This window comes from Choloepus didactylus, chromosome 2 (genome assembly GCF_015220235.1).
Source record: "Choloepus didactylus isolate mChoDid1 chromosome 2, mChoDid1.pri, whole genome shotgun sequence".
Lineage (NCBI taxonomy): Eukaryota > Metazoa > Chordata > Mammalia > Pilosa > Megalonychidae > Choloepus > Choloepus didactylus.
Window position 1 is genome coordinate 218,276,620 of NC_051308.1, and position 19,483 is coordinate 218,296,102.

The following is a 19,483-nucleotide window of genomic DNA, read 5'->3' on the forward strand; positions in this document are numbered from 1 at the left end:
GTGGAATAAAGGAGTGTGAATCACATGACCCCAGTTTGCCCTGCCACTTTTCTCTCTCTTTCTTGACCTTCAGCCCAGACTTCAGGAATTATTCTTTTTGAGATTTTGCAATTCAATTCCACCAATATTTTTTGGATTGGTCTTGGTTCAGGGGGGTATCAACTACGAAACACTGAGTAGTTAAAAGAGTGTGGACCTGGGTTCAAACCTGGCTTTTCCATTTATTATCTGTTTGATATTAGGTAAGTCACTTAGTGTCTCTCAGCCTCTCTCCTCATTATAAATGGGAAATAGTATCTACTGCAAAGGATTATGGTTAAAATTAAACAATACATAGTACTTAGCACAATGTCTGACACCTAGTAAGCACTCAATACCCGATAATAATAACCACTACTCTAGGTTTTGTGGATAGAGGAGTGAATAATAAAAGGAGGATCCTACTCTGATGGAGCTTACATTCTTAGTGGGGGAATGGTCAATATGCATGTAAACTTTAAAGAGGGCAATTGAGTAGTGACAAGTATTATGAATAAATAAGACACAGTGATATGACAGATGACTGGAAGGTGGGAGTGGTGGGGGTGGTGCTATTTAGATGTGGTGTCAAAGAGTGCCCCTCAAAGAGGTGACATTTGAACTGACACCTGAAAGACAAGGAGGAGCCAACCACTGAAGAGCCCAGGAAAGAGCTAACCCAAAGATCCAGAGGCAGGAATGAATTTGGTATGTTCCAGAGGCGGAGATCAGGCCAGCAAGGAGGGAGTGAACCAAGAAGGAAGCAGTGGCAGGAAGTGAGGCTGGAGACACAGGCAGGTCTAGGTCAGGGAGGGCCGTGAAGGTCATAAGGATGAGCTTAGATTTTTATTATAGGAGTGATGGAAAGGCCCTGGAGGAGCTTAAGCCCAGGAATGACAGAACCTGATATACATTTTAGAGGATCACTGGTGGCCCTTTGAACAATAGTGTGTTGGGCAACAGTAAAAGCAGAGATGTTGGTCAGGAGGCTATTGTAGTGATCCAGGCCACATGACTGTGCAAACAGGGAGAAGAGGGCAGATGTGAGTATAATTCTGAACCAGAGCAAATGCAGGTGGGGGCAGTGGGGAAACAGAGGACTCAAGAATGAGCCTAGAATTTCAGTCTCAGCAACTGGGTGGATTTTCTGAGACAAAAGAGGAATGGGTTGAGGGGGAAAATCAAAGAGAACTCTAATACAAGGCAATCTGGTATATGACCCAGTGATGGGATCAAGTACAAGGGGAGACAGGCAAGAAAGTGACTAACTCTGGAGCTGGGGGACATGAGGGACGGTTAGGAGGAGGATGTGATTGGATCTGGGCCTAAAAGGACTGGCGATGGGAAGGCTGCTGGATCAGGTAAAAGGAGTGGTTTGAGCAGAGGTTGGGCATGAGCAGATACAGTGAGCTCATTTTTCCATATTTATCTGTTTCTGAGAGTGGAAGAAACAGATCAGATATGTTAAAAAGGTCACGCAGCTAGAAAGCTGTAAAACCAATACCCTCACTCCAAAGCCAAAATGCTGAATGGGAGGGATAAAGCATAGGAGGCAGAGCGGAGGGACTGTAAAACCTAGATTACAAAGGCAAGTTTGGGCCTGATGAAGGGCCTGGAGTGCCAAGATGAAGTGACTGGGCCTTACTCAGTAGGTGTGATTGAGAGCAGCTATTGCAGGTTGTCGAACAGACAAGTAGCATGATCAGCACTGTAATTTCAGAAGGTGTTTGGCTGGATGGTTAGATACAGGAGCTGGACCGGCTAACACCTCATAAAATGAATTTATTCATTTATTTAAAAAATACAGTGTGAGGCACTGGGCCAGGTACTGAGACTATAATGGTAAGGAAAAACAGACACGATCCTTGTCCACATGGAAGAACTTCAATTAATCAAATAAACACATAGACTAGTGTCGAATCTAAACTTCCACCAGGAGGCACATAAGTACCTTTTACTAACTTAGCAACCAGGATTTGACCTAAAATGGGAGTAAGTCAAGATTTTCCTGCTGAAAAATGGACAATCATTGATACCGGTTACAGGCCACACCACCATGAACTCACTGGGGACCAGGGCAAGTCACTGTCTCTTTGGACCTGTTTCCCCATTTATGAAAGAAGAGGCCCTAGATGATCTAATTTTCCTCCCAGTCTGACAGTTTGGTATTTTCTTCTCCGAAAACCACAGGTCTGTACCTCAACCCAAAGCTACTAATTGGTGCCTAGGTGTCTTGTCATTAGAGAGGAGTACTTGGGCCATCCGCCTCCATCCTTTTCAGGAGGGTTCAGGCGATTTCTTGTTGTCATGGCAACCGCCCGGGCCCTCCTCGGTCGGAAACTTGGAGTGACAACAGCAACTACGCCACTATCCTGCGTCCCATTTGCCAGGTTACAACATGGCCACTGCAGCAACACCACCCAGGCGTCTCATTGAGTACCCAAGCCTGACCGGCCCTAGGGCCTACGCCAGGTCAGGAAAGGAAAGAACAGGCGCGCCAGCGCAGCCACCACCATTTCCAGAAACTTCCACCCGCTGACTGGCTCCTCAGGCCTCTCGAGGAGGTACCCGACCGCCACCCTCTTGCGTCATCCCCGCCGACTGCACCCAGGATTGACAGTCACGGGCGTCCAATCAGGAGGGACTCCGCTCCCAGGCCCACGCGGTGGGCGGGTTTGAGGACGGGAAGCCCCGTCCCTCGCCGACGTGTGACGTCAGAGCCGCCATGGCCAGCTATCCGTACGGGCAGGTGAGTGTGTGAGGGGCCCGCGAGTCCACGTAGGGGCCGCGCCAAGGCCAGGCCCGGGACACCCCGCTCCGTTTTTCCTCCCTGCTTTCTCTACGCCTTCCCCACGCTGAGTTTCCTAACGGGAAAAATTGATGGTCGGTCGCGTCTGTCTCACGTCACGCGGTACCGTGCGTCTGAGAGGTCGCGTCGCACCCTCTCTGACGTCTCACATGCTAGGATTTGGGGACCTTGGACCCCACGGATCCAGGTTGGACCCCTCCTGGGCCCCACACCCTCCCAGGCTCCCGCCGGGGCTCCGGGCGGGGTCGTCGGCGCCGACAGGGCACTGGTTCCGTCGGTATCATTTGGGGTGTCGGATAAGGATACAGGATTTCGGAACCACCCCAGACATCTGCATCAGAATATTCAGGAGAGACAGTGGTTTCAGCGGCCTCCGCAAGTGAGCTGGTTTGCACGCATAGGAACTGTCAAGCCCAGAGAAGACAGAATTTATCTCAAGTCTCCAAGTAGTTAAAGCAGCAGAGTGGAGATCAGAACCCGGGGCTGCCAGCCAATGCCTCTTTCCGGCTTGCCAGCCCATCTTGATCCAGCCCAGAACACTTCAGAAGGTGATTCTGTGGCCAGAGTTCTATGTTAGGTGACAGTACTGCATGGTGGTGAAGTGCAGTTTGGAGTCAGACCTAGGTTTGAATCTTGCCTCCACCACTTAAATAGTTTTGAGCCCTTGAGCAAGTTATTTTGCCTTTCTAAGGTGAAGTTTTCTCTTTAAAATAGGACCAAATAGTAGCATCTACCTCATAGAGGTAATGAAATGATGCTTGTAAAGCATTTGGTGTAACAAACGTTACCCTTTGGTACTATGGGTTTTACTAGATTTCTAGAAGATCAGTCCTGGGAGGGCTCTCAAATATGATTTACTTCTCTCGTTTTGCAGAGGAGGAAATTGAAGCCCAGAAAGGGGTCCTGAATTGCCCAAGATCACACAGTAATTTAGGAGATAAAACACATGCAGGAAAAATTGGAAAACAAGAACAGATGGTAAATTACAAAGCGCTCAACTAAGTATAGTGACAAAAGATGTGGCAGGAACTCTTTAAGGGAGTGCAGCCTGGCAGTTTTCACAGCATTCCACCCTCCATTATCACAATCCCGAAAGCCCCGTAGGCACTCTAGCAGGGTTGATTACCCCAGTTTACAGCCGAAAAACAAGCCCAAAGAGGTTAAGGGGCCTGAACAAAGGCACACATAGCAAGTGAAGGTGAGGGCAGTGCTTAGAACTCCTTTCATTGCACACAGAGCAGAAGTAAGAAGGAGAGAAGTCAGCATCAGCTGGGGTTAGGAGGAAGTGTAAACCAGCACTGTTTCCCAAGCCACGTTCAGTAGGTATTTGTAATAGGGGAAGGATTCTGTAGTTAAATAAATTCTGGAAAAGCTCTGTTAAATACAGTTGAATACGTTTCTTTACTACAGGACTTGCCAGAATTCTTGATTTTCTAATGTGCTTTGTAAATCTGCCAGAGAGGGATAGAATATGCAGTATTTCTCAAACTTATTTAACCATGGATCCTCCCCCTCTCCCTTTTAATACCTGTTAACTGTCTTGTGACACTAGACTTCCTGAGGAGCACAGTTTGAGAAAACACTGCCACCGTACATTGTTTCTCAGAGCATGGTTTTCTGCATCATAATCACCTGGAAGCTTGTTTAAAAAGCACACTTTTGGGTCCCACCTCAGACCTGTTGCATGTCCAGGAAGGGTCCAGGAATCTGCATTTTTAATAAGCTTTTTGGGTAATTTTTCTGCATCCTAAAATCAGTTACAGAATTTAAGAGCCTGAGCTTTCAGTTTAGACCAAACTTGGTTAGAATCCTAACTCTGCCACTTACTAGTTGTTTGCCCTTGGACAGACCATTAAGGGCTGTGAGCTTCAGTTTCCTCACTGTGAAAAGGGCTGAATAATACTTCATAGGACTGAAGTGAGGATGAAATGAGATGAAGCCTGTATGGCCTGCACCACATTGCTAATACATAGTACGTGCCAGTGCTTGATGGCAACTCTTGCCACTGTGATTGCTGTTATCATGCCATGCTGCCTGGGCTTATGCTTGGGATGTATTCTTGAAACGGAGCATGACGAGAATAGAAGCGGCTTTTTCCCCTAGCATACCCTTTTCTGCCTGTTTCGCTCCTGGTCAAAAGTGTTCTAAGAGTGAAATGGCTTGTTTTAAAGCACCAAAGGCTTGGTCAGCCGTCCACCGCACCCCAACACACACACACACAACATAGCCCTGGAAGATTCCAGATAATTGTTAGGAGTCAAAACTCCTGTAACTTTCCACTGCTTCCAGCCCTGGATCACTGAAGCATAGATTGGGGAAGCCAGGTTGGTGGATTTCAGTGCTTAAGAGTATGGTTTCTGAGGCTAGCTAGATTTGGCTTCAAATCCCACCTCTGCCACTTCCTTGTAAAAGTATTCTTGCAAAAAAACCTGTGGCTCAGTTTCCCTTTCTTTAAAATGGGGTCATAATGGTATTTACCTCCGAACTTACTGTAAAATTGAATGGGATATTCAATTTAAAATGTTTTGATGGTGTTTGGCATATAGTAAACTCCAAATGGAAGAGCAATACAGATATGTAAATTGTAGAATCAGTATAAGTATAAAATGGGGGTAAGTGTAAGGAACTAGAAAAGCATGGGAGAGATACCTAACTCAGTCTAGGGGTGCATGAAGGCTTCTTAAAAGAGGTGACATTTAAACCAAAAACTGAATTACCAGTAGGAATTACTTGGATGAATAAAGGAATGGTATTCTTGGTAGAGGGAACAGCATGCACAAAGGCTGGGAGGCAAGTAAGAGAGCTGAATTATTTGGAGAAACTTTAGGAGATCAGTCTAGCTATAGCAAAGAGGGGAAAGGGTTAAGAAATAAGACCAGAGAGGTAAGCAAAGGCGAGATCCCAAAGGGCCTTGTATGCCTTTCTAGGGGGTGTGGACTTCATCCTAAGACTAGTGAGGGAGTCGTTGGAGGGTTTTGTCCCATCTGTGCTTTGGAGCTCTTCCTGCGGGGTGCTGAGGAGAATGGGTTGAAGCAGGAGAGACCAGAGGCAGGGAGACCAGTTTCGAAGCTATTGAAGTCATCTAGGCTAGAGAAAGCAGTGACCTGGTGAAGATGGAGAGAAGTGGGTAGACTTGAGAGGCACTCAGGAGGTAGAATTGTGAGAACTAATTGAGGTGACAGAGGGAAGGAAAGAGGAGATGCCCAAGAGGGCACTAGGGTACTAGGTTTCAGTGATTGGGTGGAAGGCGGTGTCACTTACTGAGATGAGAACACAGAGGGAGGAATAGGTTTGGAGGGAAGTCCAGGAGGCTGTTGGATATGTGGGTCTGCTGCTCAGGAGAGATGAAGCTGGGAGAAGGATTTTGGGGTGTCAACATAGAGGTGGTAATTGAGGTCTTGGGACAGTTCTTGGCTCATTGTTTATTAGCTGCCAGTTTCTGGTTGTTCAGTATTTAAGGAGGCTTTGTGAGTGAATGCCCAGCTGCTCCTTCTGTCCTCTCGGTGATTGTTTAATCCCTTAGCATGGGCTCCCGCCTCCTCCAGTGAGCACCTGGTGAAGGGGCAATGTTGGGGCACAGGTTTCTCTCTGAAATGCAGCCTCCTCCCTTCCCCATCAGGACTCAGCGTGGACCAACCTTTGATACTTCTGAGCTTCACAAGGGTCTTGGGGATAGAAGAATGGGCCCTCAGAGCCCAAAAGCAAACAAACAAACAAACAAAAAACCCAGGACTCTCTGAATGGGCTACTGAGGTGGGGTGAGCTCCCTACCATTAGCAGGAGTACTGAGATTCCAGGTGATCCTGTAGAGATTCCAGCATCCACTGCGAGGTTGAACTGGAGCGTCTCTTTGGCTCTCAAACTGGGTCTAGGTGCTGGGGGATGAGGAGGGTGAGAAAGAATAAGATTCTTCTGAGTCTCCCTGATTTCTGGGCTTGAAGCCTTTAAAGATCACCTAATCCAAGCCTTCCCCCAGTACTCAGTGCAGGTTGAAATCCATCATGCTTGACAAATGCATTTAGCACAGCCCTGGGCACATGGTGGGCACTCATTTTACTGAGTGAAGGAACAGAAGAAGAGTAATATATTGGAGTCATGAGCCCCCATTTTGAATCCCAGTAATCACTCTAGCTATGTGATCACAAACACATTATTAAACTCTCTGAGCCTTAATTTCCTCATCTGTAAAATCGGGATTTTACACTTACCTCACAGGACCAAGGATCAATGAGAGCCAATTAAAACTGGAAGCACCTAGCAGAGCCTCCATATATGTTTACCCCCCCTCCCCAACTCCCTCCCAGTATATACTGTGTAGCTTATTTGCAGCTAAAGACTAGGAACGCTAAGGTTCGTTTTTCTTTGGAAATCATGGTTAATGAGCTCTTCCTGTCGTTTTTATTTTTCACAACTTTGTGTTTACCAGCATGAAATACCGTTGGAAAAACTCTCAAAAGGATTGACAGCATGGGGTAGTATAGAGGAATGTAGAGTCAGGGACTCTTGATTTTCATTCCTGGTTCAGACCTTTTACTAACAGCTTGGTGACCCTGGGAACCATCCCACCATCTTCCCCAAACTACCCCCTTGCCCCCACCCTGGATTCTGCCTCCCTTGGTGGCCCTACCTCCTTTATCTTCTTGTGAAAGCTAGAAACCTGAGTCGTTCTATACTCTTCCCTCTCCTTGCTCCCCCCTCCACCTCTTCCCCAATCTAATTAGTTGCCAAGTCATGTCTAGTCTACCTCTGAAATAGCTTCAGAATCCACCCCCTTCTCTCCATCCCCAAGTCTGCTGTCTGGTTCAAGCCTGGCCCATCCAGCACGCGGGCTACTACCTCCCCTGCTAGCTCTTTCACCTCCACCACTGGTTTCTTCTCTAAATAAGACTCTGATCACGGTCTTCCCCTTTTGGAAACCCTTCCATGGTGCACTGTTTCCTCCGGCAGAAAGCCCAAGCTCTTTAGAGTGATGTTCATTTGTTCAAATATTTATGGAGGCTTGGAGGGGCCAGGACGGTGCTGGGCCCTGAGGTACCATCATGAATGCGGCCCAGTGTCTGCCCTGGGGAGCTCTCTGTCCAGTGGGGAAGATAGATAGACAGACAGAAGTTACTCTAAGGCACTGAGCTCACAGCAAACGGGAATGCAGTGGGAGAGGGGCTGGTTGAGGTGTGTGTAGAGGGCCTGCCTTTCTGGGTTCACACTACATGCTCTTCTTGCCCTGCCCTTCAGCCCGTTTCCTGACCACCTTGGGCCCCTCACAAGTCTGCACCCCTGTCTTTCTTCTCACTTCTGCTTGGAAGGTCCTTCCCTGCCTGCCTTTTGGGGAATGCCTATGCATCCTTCAAGGTCCAGCTTCAGTATCACTGCTACCTCCTCCAGCAAGCCTTCCTTGACCCACTTCATGCATTTGTTCATTGCTTGCTCCTTCATTCATCCAACAAACAGAACCAATCCCTCTGTGCATGCTACCCTTATAGCATTTGAGGAGATTTTTTTGTGACAGGGCTGACCAGATTGTCATAGTTATCTGTAAGCGCCTCAAGGGCAGAGCCCCATTTAGTTTTGTGCCCCAAGCTAGCCCAGAGCCTAGCACCATATTGTTTCTCTGTACATATTTGCTGAATGAAGTCATTTAGCGGCTGTGAATCTTGGTTTCTTCATCTGAAAAATGGGTCTACTAAATCTTCCTTTTCTCCATTAGGGGTGGTTGGCAGGATTCTGCAGACAGCGTTTGTGTATATGAAAGTGCTTTTGTAAATTGCATATGAGGACTTTAATGCAAGGTAGAAAGGAAAGTGTTTAATTGCTGCCAGATGGTGCCAGACCCAGCAGGCTCCTAGAATGTGGGAGCAGGAAGGTCAGACCTACCTGTTTTGCTGGCCTGGAGTGTTTTTCAGGTGCAAGGGCTGTGCCTCAGGTGCCCTTGGCCAGGTACATTTATAGCTTTGCTCCTGAGGCTCATGGTGGAGCAGCTACTTCCTTGCTTGGTGTCCAGCTTGTTCCCTGGGTGTGCCCAGACTGCAGAGGCCCTGCCAAGCCTTCCACCCTGGTACTCCAGGAAAGAGCACTGTGGCAGGAGGCAGTGGGGGATACTGTGTGCAGGGGTTGGGGGTGGTTTAGCCCCACCCCTACCTCCAACTCACAGTGTGACCTGACTCTCCCCAGGCCTCAGTTTCCCCTTCTGTAAATTGAGGGGGTTAGGTTGGGTGACTGGCCTCTTGGGTGCCTTGCCTCTCGCATCATGCCTCTCCAACCCCCCTGGGAATCTTGGTTGTTCTTCAAGTCCCAGGTTGTGGAAACCCTCCCTGATTTTGCCCTCTTTCCTTTGCAGTCCCATGCACATGGCTCATAGGTCTACTTGAAACCCCTATTTCCTTATGCTGTTTTGCTGGGTGTTACAATTTCCAAGCCTCTCCTGTTAACCATGTGCTCCTTCGGGGCCAGGATGATGGTTTACTAGCCTTTAAACCCCTAAAGAGTCCACTTGGCCTAGGGCTTTGCTGGTAATAATAATGAATATGGTAACAATGGCAGCTATGATGTAGTGATTGTTTGCTTTATGCCATGCCATTATGCTATTTTCTTATCTTAGTGATTTTCAGACTGTCTTTAGAGTCACTATGAGGGGGCTCTGCAGTACCTCCTCAGAATCCAGCAAGGCAGGGGTCCCCACAGGGCCACAGGGATCTGGACCCCCCACCTTGCTTCAGCCAGAGCAACTTCCTTTTATCAGTTTTATTTATTTTATCAAAGGGTTCTTTAGCTAAAAATTAAACTAAGTCTGCTGCATTTATTTCTTATAACCCACTGAAAAATCCAGTGAGGAAGGGATTATCATATTTTACATGTGAGGAAACAGGCTCAGACAGATTAACCCACTGTCCAAGGTCATGCACTCTGCTGGTGATAAGAGTTTTGAATGGAGATCTGTCTGTGATTTGATTGTCTGTGAAGGAGTGTTGCTACTAGCTAGGGCAGCTTCCAGGGAGGACGAGCTCTGAGGATGCTGAGAAGCCTCTGGCTAGTAGGCCCCCTTTCCATGAAAAATTAATTTGGTTCTTGTGTGGAGGGTAACTGGCCCAGAAGCTATCAAAAACAATAAAAAGAGAAAGCCCAGGCTCTCAGTGACCAGACTACTGATGTGCCTTATGGGTTGATCTAGAACATGTCTAGGTGGTAGCCCTTGAGTTCAGCTTGCCTGTAGATGTGTGGCTTGTGTTCCCCCAGGCCCTGTGTTGGCCATTTAGAAAGATGGAGCTGAACACTCAGGGGTTTCTGGCTAGTGGTGTGGAGGGGGGAGAGGGAGGGAATTCCTCCATGTATGCTCTAAGGCACAAATACCTCAGACTTAGCAGCCAGGACACCTGGGTTCTGGTCCCAGCCCCTCCACACAGTCTGTGTGTCACTTTTCTGGACCTGAGCTTCTTCCTCCTAGTTAATGTGGGTTAATGTTTCCCCTGTGCCAGGGTCTGTGTTAAAAAAGGGCTTCCCGTGGCTGGTCTCATTTCATGCATGTCCCAGCCTAAGGTAGGCACTGTTATTAGTCCCACTTTACAGCAGAGGATACTGAGACTTACACAGGGCGAGTCATTCCTCCAGCTAGTAAGTGGCAGAACCTGAACTTGAACTGGGTCTTTTTGGCTCATGTCCACCGTACTTAATGCCTTGGAAATGGGATCTTCCCTGCCTGCCTTGCAGAGCCAGGAGTGAGGATGGGAAGATGTTTTTGCACCATAAGCTAGAGTAGGGTAAGGAAGACATTCTATGGATGCGTCATTTGTGACTGAGAAGGGTCAGGAGCTGTGTGCTGGGGACCAGAGTTGTGCTGTAGATGGGGGAACCACAGGGTGAGGATTTGGAATTCGATTTGGTTCCTGTGCCTGCTCATTCATACGGGAAGTATTTACTGAGCATCCATTCTGCACTGGGGGCTGGGGATAAACTAGGAAACCAGTCAGACATGCTCCCTGCCCTCCTGAGCCCCTTGGTGTGCAGTAAAGGGGAGTCAAGAGGGCAGGATTCAAGCACTGGCTGGAGTCCTTGGAGGCGTGACCTTGGGTAAGTCACATCTCCTTTAGAAACCTCGGGTTCCCCCTCTTGAGCAACAGTGGTCATAATTCCAGCCTTGCCTACGTGATTAATGAATTGAAAGGATGGTGGTAGAAGTACTCACCTCGATATTCTAAACAACACCTTGCTCTTTCTGCAGGGCTGCCCAGGAGCTGCAGGACAAGCGCCTGGAGCCCCTCCAGGCAGCTACTACCCTGGACCCCCCCATGGTGGGGCGCAGTATGGCAGTGGGCTACCTCCTGGTGGTGGTTATGGGGGTCCTGCCCCTGGGGGGCCTTATGGACCACCAGCTGGTGGAGGGCCCTACGGACACCCCAACCCTGGGGGGCTCCCTTCCGGAACTCCAGGAGGACCATATGGTGGTGCGGCCCCAGGGGGCCCCTATGGTCAGCCACCTCTGAATTCCTACAGTGCCCAGCAGCCCGGGCCTTATGGGCAGCCATCTCCTCCAGGTAAGTAGGGATCTTGGACTTTGGGGTTTTCTAACCTGGATCTGAGATATGGCGGGCCCCTCCTTGCCCTTCCTGTAGGTGTGCAGGCAGTCTGGTCTCTGGCACCTCAGCATCTTGCCCCCAGCCTCAGCTTGCCAATCAGCAGAATAAGTCTGTTAGTGTTGCTGAGTGAGTGCCCAGCCGCCTACGTCCCCTCATACTTCCGTCAGCCCCTTCACGGGATGACTGTTCCCGGGAGACCAGGCCCCCAGCCTGGCGGCTTGAAACCACTGAGATGCACCTGCAGGGCCTCCAGGGAATGGCATTGCTGGGAAGCTGCAGCATCTTAGCATAGTACCCAGGCATGTGGCCCTGGGGGACATGCTAAAACCTTGGGGATTCTGAGCACTGTGAGCCAGCCGCATTTATCCTGTCAGAGCCCAGAGTTTCTGGCCATTTGCTTTGGGCTCAGCCAGTTCCTGGTGGGTTTCTTTGTCATTTTAAAACCTTATCTCTAACATAAGGAAGAGGAAGTATAGAATGTAAGCTTTGTATCATTGTTGAATCTCTTGTACTTCTTAGCTGTGCTTAATGGGGTTGCATAAAAGAATGTTCTTGTTCATGGGAAGTATATACGTGAATTATAGTGTATGTTCAAGGATGTGTGCAGCTAGTTCTCATATGTTCAGAAGGCAGAGCAATAGATGATGGATGATAGATAGGGAGGGAAAGAAATAGCGATGTGACAGCATGTTAAAATTGGTGGATTGAGCTGTTGGGGGAGGGGCGTCAGGGTATGATGGTATTCTGTGTATGGGGTTAGTATTGTTTTTGCAACTGTTCCTGTAACTTTGAATTTATTTCAAAATAAAAAAACAAAATAAAAAACCTTATCTCTAATCCCACATGAGGTCACTGCAGGGAAAGGGGCCCCTGACTCTGAGGCTTGTCTCTCCAGGGCCTGAGACCAAAAGTGATCTCTGGACAGCTCACCCTCTGCAGCTTCCTCTTGCCTGGCTGCCACTGCCCCCTCTCCAGTGCAGCCAGTGACACCCTCCCTCCCACCCCCTGGAGCACTGGTTTTTAAAGCGTGACCCATGTATCTGTTACCTGCATCAAGTCACCTGTGAGGCCACACCTCAGATCCACCAAATCCAGGGTCTGAAGTTTTGAGAACCACTGCTCTGGAGGACAGGTCTAACCAGGTACCTTCCTGCTTAAAAGCCACTTAAGGCATCCCACAGCCCACAGGAAAGCTCTTAAAGGCCCTCAAGACCCAAAGGGCCTCTCCAGCCTCCTCACTTGCCATCACCTCTTCCCTCACATCAGCCCAAGTTTCCTTGGAGTGCTCTGAACATGCCCTCTGTCTTTGCTGCATGCTTAACTCTCCATCTCAAGTCCCTCACATCTTTTCAGACCCAATTTAAATATCCCTTCAGGATATTTAAATTGCTAAGAACTTTATTTTTCTGTTATCTCATTTAGTCATCACAACTGCTCTGGGAGTGAGTTCATCTTAGAAATGGGGAAATCCATACTCAGAAAATTAAATATTCTGCCTAAGTCACAAAAGCCAGCTAGGATCAGAGCTAGGATTTGAATCCAGATTGCTTTGACTCTTAACTTCTACACAGGCTGCATAGACCACATCCATGTTTCAGAAACTGTCCTGCAGGGGCCTATGACCCTTGCTCTCCCAGGACACAGCTGCTGGTCTAGAAAGGAGAGGTGGGGGTTGGATTTCCCCATCTAAGGAGGTTAGACTAGTTCCTTGGTTGGGCACACCTTTTTCCTCTGGTCTTATCATTTGGGACAGGGCAGTGGCTTCCATGCTTCACAACTGCCAGTGGCCATCTCCAGTACTTTCTTGTGGAAAGATAGCCCTTGTATTAGTTAGGGTTCTCTAGGGAAACAGAATCAACAAGAGATATCTATAAATATAAGATTTTATAAAAGCATCTCATGCAACTGTGGGTATGCACGAGTCCAGATTCCATAGGGCAGGCAGCAAACTGGCAACTCCAATGAAGATATTCGATGAACTGCTCAGGCAGGAAACTGGTAACTTCGATGAATGTGTTCATTGAACTCCTCAGGAAATGAACTGGCAACTTCAGTGAACTCAGAAAACGCTTCGCTGTGTGAAAGTCCTCTATCTGTTTCGAAAGAGCATGTCTACAGTGAAGAGTGATCAGGGCCATGGAGAGAGAGGGATTGCAAAGGAGAGAGGAAGGAGGCCTGTCCAGGGAGGGAATAATAGGGAAGACTTTATGGAAAGAAGGACACTTTATTTGGCCTTTGAAGGATGGACAGGAAAAGGATGCAAAAGAGATGAGGGAGAAGGGGTGCAAGGCAGAGGAAACAGTGGGTGGAGGCTCTGGGGTGGGAACATGCAGGGTGCCGAGGGTCAGAGCAAAGGGAATACTTCATTTGGGCTGCAGTAAAGGTGTGAGGGGGTCTGTGAAGGAAATAGAGGAGAAGAGGGTCTGGAAGGGGAGACATGGGTGGCCCACATTGTGGGGGTGGTGGGCTGAATGCTCTTCTAAGGATGTTGGGCTTTTTATGAGGCAGTGGAGAGCCTTTGCAGAGTTTTGAGTTGAGGTGGAGAAAAACTGATGAGAACAGAGGGGAATTGGGTGGAGAAGAGTTGCTGCAAGGATAATTTGATCAGGATTTTGGGTTTGTTACAAGTGTCCGGGTGAGAGGTTGCTGAACCAGGGCAGGTGCAATGGGGACAGGGAGAGGAGGGGGGCTCTGTGTATGGAACTGACAGAATTGGGCCTCTGGTTGGATGTGTGGGACAAGGGAGTGTCCAAGATGTCTACAGGGAGGCTTGGAGAGGAAGGCATCCATCCACCTGAGATGATGGGGAAGGAGGAAAGGTGAAGCTTGGGGGCCACCCACACTTTGGCAGCTCCTAATAGAGCATGTCAAATATCCACTCTGCTAGGCCCGGTGTTGGGCACAGAGGAATGAGAGATGGTTCCAACATGCTTCCCACTCCAGAGAGCTCCTAGCTGCTGTGACTCTCAGAGCTTAGAAACTTAAAATCAAATGGAGAAAGTGGCTGAAGCATTGTCAGAAGAGCCTGAAGGATTCGTGGGTGGAAATCAACCATAACCACTTATGAGTCGCACTGACAAGATGCCCTCTTCTATCAGAGCAAGAGTGCTGGCTTGATGGAAGGCTGGAGGAGGTGGGTTCGTGCGGCATTGTGCATAGGGAAACCTGTAGCCCGGGAGGCCCCGAGGCCTGCCCTTCCCAGCATTTCTGCCCATTGGCCTTCAGTCCTGGGTCCGATTCCCTGGTTTGCACCCCCTCCTCCAGGTGGTGCCCCTCCCAACGTGGATCCCGAGGCCTACTCCTGGTTCCAGTCAGTGGACTCCGATCACAGTGGCTTCATCTCCATCAAGGAGCTGAAGCAGGCTCTGGTCAACTCCAACTGGTCCTCGTTCAATGATGAGACGTGCCTCATGATGATAAGTGAGTCCCATGGGCTTGAGCTGGGGCAGAGCCACCTGGGATCTGACCGTCGGCAGGCAGGCAGCCATTCTAAGGAGAAGGGTTGCCTTTGGTCAGGGAAGATTTCAGGGAGGAAGGTGGATTCAAGGTGAGATTCCCTAGACTGAGAGCTCTTACCTTTAAATCTTTTCTCAATTTCTGGACCCTGCTATTCACAGACTCAGTTAACCATTTTGCAGAAAGGGATTCCAGACTCTGTTGGAGATGGTAGGGAAGGAGCCAGTGTAGATCAGGGCCTTGGGGCTCAGCTGCCAAAGCCTGCGAGAAAAGGCACTTCTGGATGGGGTGGGCTGAGGTTCAGCAGAGGCTGGGCGGGGGTGCAGGGCATCTGTGCCCGAGGCCTGTGCTTCCACTGTGTCACACTCCAGCCCAGCGGTGCCTAAGAACATTTGACCCTCAGTCACAAAGCTCTCCCCGCCTCCTCCCTCCTCCCCTCAGACATGTTCGACAAGACCAAATCAGGCCGCATTGATGTCTATGGTTTCTCGGCCCTATGGAAATTCATCCAGCAGTGGAAGAACCTCTTCCAGCATTATGACCGGGACCGCTCCGGCTCCATCAGCTACACAGAACTACAGCAAGGTGAGGGCTGTGGCGGGGGCATGTCAGGGCGGAGCAAAGCTGGACTTTTCACTTACTAAGACACAGGAAAGGTTTATTTCACTCTAGCCAAATGTCCAAGCTGTGCAGCAAAATGCTGCTCTCCGTGCAGGCCTGCTCCCCACCCCCCAGGGCAAGGAAATGCTTGGGTCCAGAGTCAGGGCTGGACCCCTTGGTGACACAGCCCAAGTCGGCAGGGAGCCTTAAGGATCCAAACTCAGCACCCCTGGGTACTGCAAATCCGGTGTGTGTGGCTTGTGTGGCTCATTCCTCTCTAGTTTTCTAGCATGGAGAGTATAAAGAGCCTATGTAGAGTAGAAGGAGCTTAGAAAGAGGGGTTCTGTTGCCAGCTCTGCTAGAAGGGAGGTTCCTTCCCAACTCTGGGACCCACACCACTCTAAATAGTTGCAGCTGGGTAAGGTGACCTCAGATCACAGCTCCAGGTCTGGTTCAGATTCTGGGCTCTGGGGCTAGAGCCTGCAGGCTGGGCTTAGGCTAGTCTGGTGAGCAGATGGGTGGCTTGTGAGGTTGTGGCCACCTGGGAGAGAGCAAGGGCTCCCCAGAGAACCCAGCATCTTGCTCTGGCCATGGATTTCTATCAGTCTAGGGAGGCCATATCTGGCCCCTGGTAGAAGGGAAAGGAGATGGCCTTTACTGATCACCTCCTCTTTCGCTGTATTGTTTCATGGATTGCTAAGGCTGATATTAACAACAACAAAATCTAATATTTACTGAATGCTTGCTCTGTACCAGGTACTGTAATAAGTACTTTTAATATGTTATCGTATCATTCATTCTTCCTGTGTGATAGGTACTATTTATTAGTCTACACCCTTAGATAAAGGATCCCTTATTATCACTCTTTCATAGAGGAGAAAACTGAGGTAGGTAACTTGTCCAAGGGCCCACATAGCAAATGGGGAGTTGAAATTTTAAGCTGGACTGGTTAAGTGAGGCAGAGAGGATGGAAGGAAGTGTCCCAGGTGGAGGGACAGAGGGGGCAGCAGTGGGTATGACCTTGGAACTGCCCAGCAGCCTCAACAGGAAGGATAATAGTGATTTTATTATTTTTAACAAGTAACATTTACTGAGTGCTTATTATGTGCCAGGCACTGTGCCAGGTGCTTTACATGATCACCTTGTTTAATCCTTACTAGAACCTACAGGGTAAGTATTGTCCCCATTTTAGAGATGATAAGACAGAGACATAGCAAGATTAATCAACTTTCCCCAGGACTGTCTGACTCGAGAGGAGGCCCTTGTAATCTCTGGGCTGCACTGCCTCCAATGTCCTTCCCAGGCAGGGTGGTCCTGGGGACTCGGGCTTCCTTCTGTAATGCAGATGAGTCAGAGTTGAGTATGGATAGACTAGTGTCAAATTTGGGGCCCCATGAGTCCCTGATTGAACAGAAAATAATGGAGATACAGAGAAAGAGGGGTGGGGCCTGCCAGGTAAGGGAGGCTCCATACAGAGCCTGTGCTCCTGACATCTTGGACATAACCTTAGGACTTCTGTCTTCCTTATGCTTCAGGGCCAATCCCTCAGAGTTCCCTGAACTGCTGTGGTCCTGAGGAGCTGGTTGATGGAGGCGTTCACAGCAGGTTTTTGTGTGTCTGCTCTGTGTGTCCCCCATCCAGCTCTGTCCCAGATGGGCTACAACCTGAGTCCCCAGTTCACCCAGCTCCTGGTCTCCCGCTACTGCCCACGCTCCACCAGTCCTGCCATGCAGCTGGACCGCTTCATCCAGGTGTGCACCCAGCTGCAGGTGCTGACCGAGGCCTTCCGGGAGAAGGACACAGCTATGCAGGGCAACATTCGGCTCAGCTTCGAGGACTTCGTCACCATGACAGCCTCTCGGATGCTTTGACCCAGTCACCTGTTGAGATTGGAGTGTACCAGGGACCTTTCCTGGCTCCTTAAAATGGGAGCAGCATGTGGGCCTCTCTTCTTTTCCTGCCCCCTCCTACCCCCCCCCCCCCCCACTTCGCCCCTCTGGAAAAAGATTCACCCTTGTCTGATGCAGCACTGTTCCCAAAGGGGTTGGGAGTCCTGTGTCATATCCACCAGATAGTGGGGGTCTGTGCTGAGGTCATACAAGTAGGGGCCAGGTCTGAGGAGAGGACTGGAAGTTGAAGGTCTTTACAGCCCTGAGCATCTAAATGGCACAGCTTTGCCACCGGGAATGGGAGGTGTCAGTCATTGCAGTGGATTTAGTGTCTGGGTAGCTGGGCTCAGGCCTCGGGCTCTCCCTTCTTCACCCTGATGCCAGTGGCAAGTGTTCGTCGGACTCTTACTTTAGCACCTGGGTTCCCTCACCCAGGCTTCCCCAAAGTGGAATCTGACCAAGCAGGAGAGAGATTTCTCCACTGGACCAGTGGCTTTGATTCCACCTTCACCAGTCCTTGTGTGCCACCTTCCAGCTGCCTGGGGGCTGTCCCTGCTCAGGGAGTTCAGGCTTTCTGCTCTCTGGGTATCTTTGGCCAGGTGACTCCCCTCCCCAGCTTGGACCCTTCACTTGCCCACCATGCTCTGCTTGGCTTCAGTCACCAGGGGATGGTTGCCACCTCCCACTGCCAATGCTTTTTTTTTTTTTTTTTTTTTAATTTGCCATTTTTTCATTTGGGGCCAAAAGTACAGGGAAACTGTAAGCTTCAATAAAAAGGTGAAACTCTGGAGTTCCACATTTTCTACCATGCCTCCCCTGGTTACCAGTTTAGATGCTTGTCGATTCGTTCACACATTTATTCTTTTAGTCAACAAATATTTAATATTCTGTATATACTGTATACCAAGCCATGTAGAAAGAAGCAGCTCAGAGGGAACATGGTCTATATGGAGTTGCTCTTATTTGCCAGGGTGAACTTCATAACATGGACTTTTTATTATCTCCAGCCCTAGTTTTATCTTTCAGACAAACCCCACTTATTAAGTCATAAGTTTTTCCCCATTTTTTATTAAGCACAGACATCTGTCCTTGCCAGTTGGATCTTCAGATCAGCTTGATACTCTACATTGAGTGTCCTACAAGCTGACATAATTTCAATCAAAAGCCAAGACACCAGACATTCTAGTTTGCCTGGGGGCCTTATCACTGGTCATGGTATGATTATCCTTTGGTTTTTTGAGATGAAGATAAGAGCTCGAAGCCCTAAGCAGTGCTCTTCTCCCTGCAGTGGGTGACTGAGGGGAGTAGCTGTGACTGTTTCATGCTCAGTAAGGCCCAGCAGGTGTATTGGGCTCAGCCAGTTCAGCTCCATTCTCTCTGGCTTCTGTGGTTCTAGAATCTCAGCATTAGGTGGAATCCAGCTCCCAGAGGCAAGTCCCCATCCAGAACTGGAATCCCCTCTGTGCCTCCCCTCTGTAAGTCCAGCTCTGCTTGCCAGCCTCCAATGACAGAGAACTTGGCGCCTTTCCAGGCAGTTCATTTCCTCTTTGACTGCGAGAATAGTCTTCCTGGTGTGGATTCCAAATCCTGCCACATTTGGCTCTGGTTTTCTCTCTTGGACCACCCAGAACATGTATCACCCCTTTCTGCCTGCCAGCCCTCTAGACAGGTGGAGACTGTCAACACATTTCCCCAAGTCCTCTCTTCCCTAGGGTGGAGAGCCCCCGGGCTCTTCGGCGAGCAAGGTTTTAGTTCCCTTTGGCGTCCTAGTCATCTCCCCTGAATTTTCTCCCTCTCACCTGAGTTCCCAAAGTGAATACCTAAGGCCCACCATGGTGCTGGGTATAGCTGGGAGAGTGCAGTGGAACTGCAGCCTTTAGGGGGTGCTTCTGATGCTTTGTTTCCCCTGAGCCAGGCGTCTGTGGAAACCCGTCTTCAGAGTGGTACTGAGCAGCCTCTCTCCCTGCCTTTGTGCTCAGCTGGGGTCGAGGAGCCCAGGACCTTGGTTGGTTCTTTTGAGCAAGAGGGGTCTGAGTTTGGGAGCCAGTCCCCACATCTACCTCATCCTGTACACTGCACCTCCAAGACTGGCTACAAACTGCAAACAGCTCTGGATCCCAAGGCTTGGCAACAACTGTATGTGG

The 19,483-nt window shown here is 49.3% G+C and overlaps 1 protein-coding gene across 1 annotated transcript; it reads left to right on the plus strand.

The window, feature by feature from the left end:
- Nucleotides 1-2,491: 2,491 nt before the first annotated feature.
- PEF1 (penta-EF-hand domain containing 1) lies at nt 2,492-18,088 on the plus strand. Its single transcript, XM_037827902.1, has 5 exons — nt 2,492-2,767; nt 11,040-11,352; nt 14,659-14,814; nt 15,292-15,435; nt 17,092-18,088. Exons 1-5 carry the CDS (start codon nt 2,744-2,746, stop codon nt 17,319-17,321), a joined length of 867 nt encoding a protein of 288 aa, XP_037683830.1. The 5' UTR covers nt 2,492-2,743; the 3' UTR covers nt 17,322-18,088.
- The last annotated feature ends 1,395 nt before the right edge of the window (nt 18,089-19,483 follow it).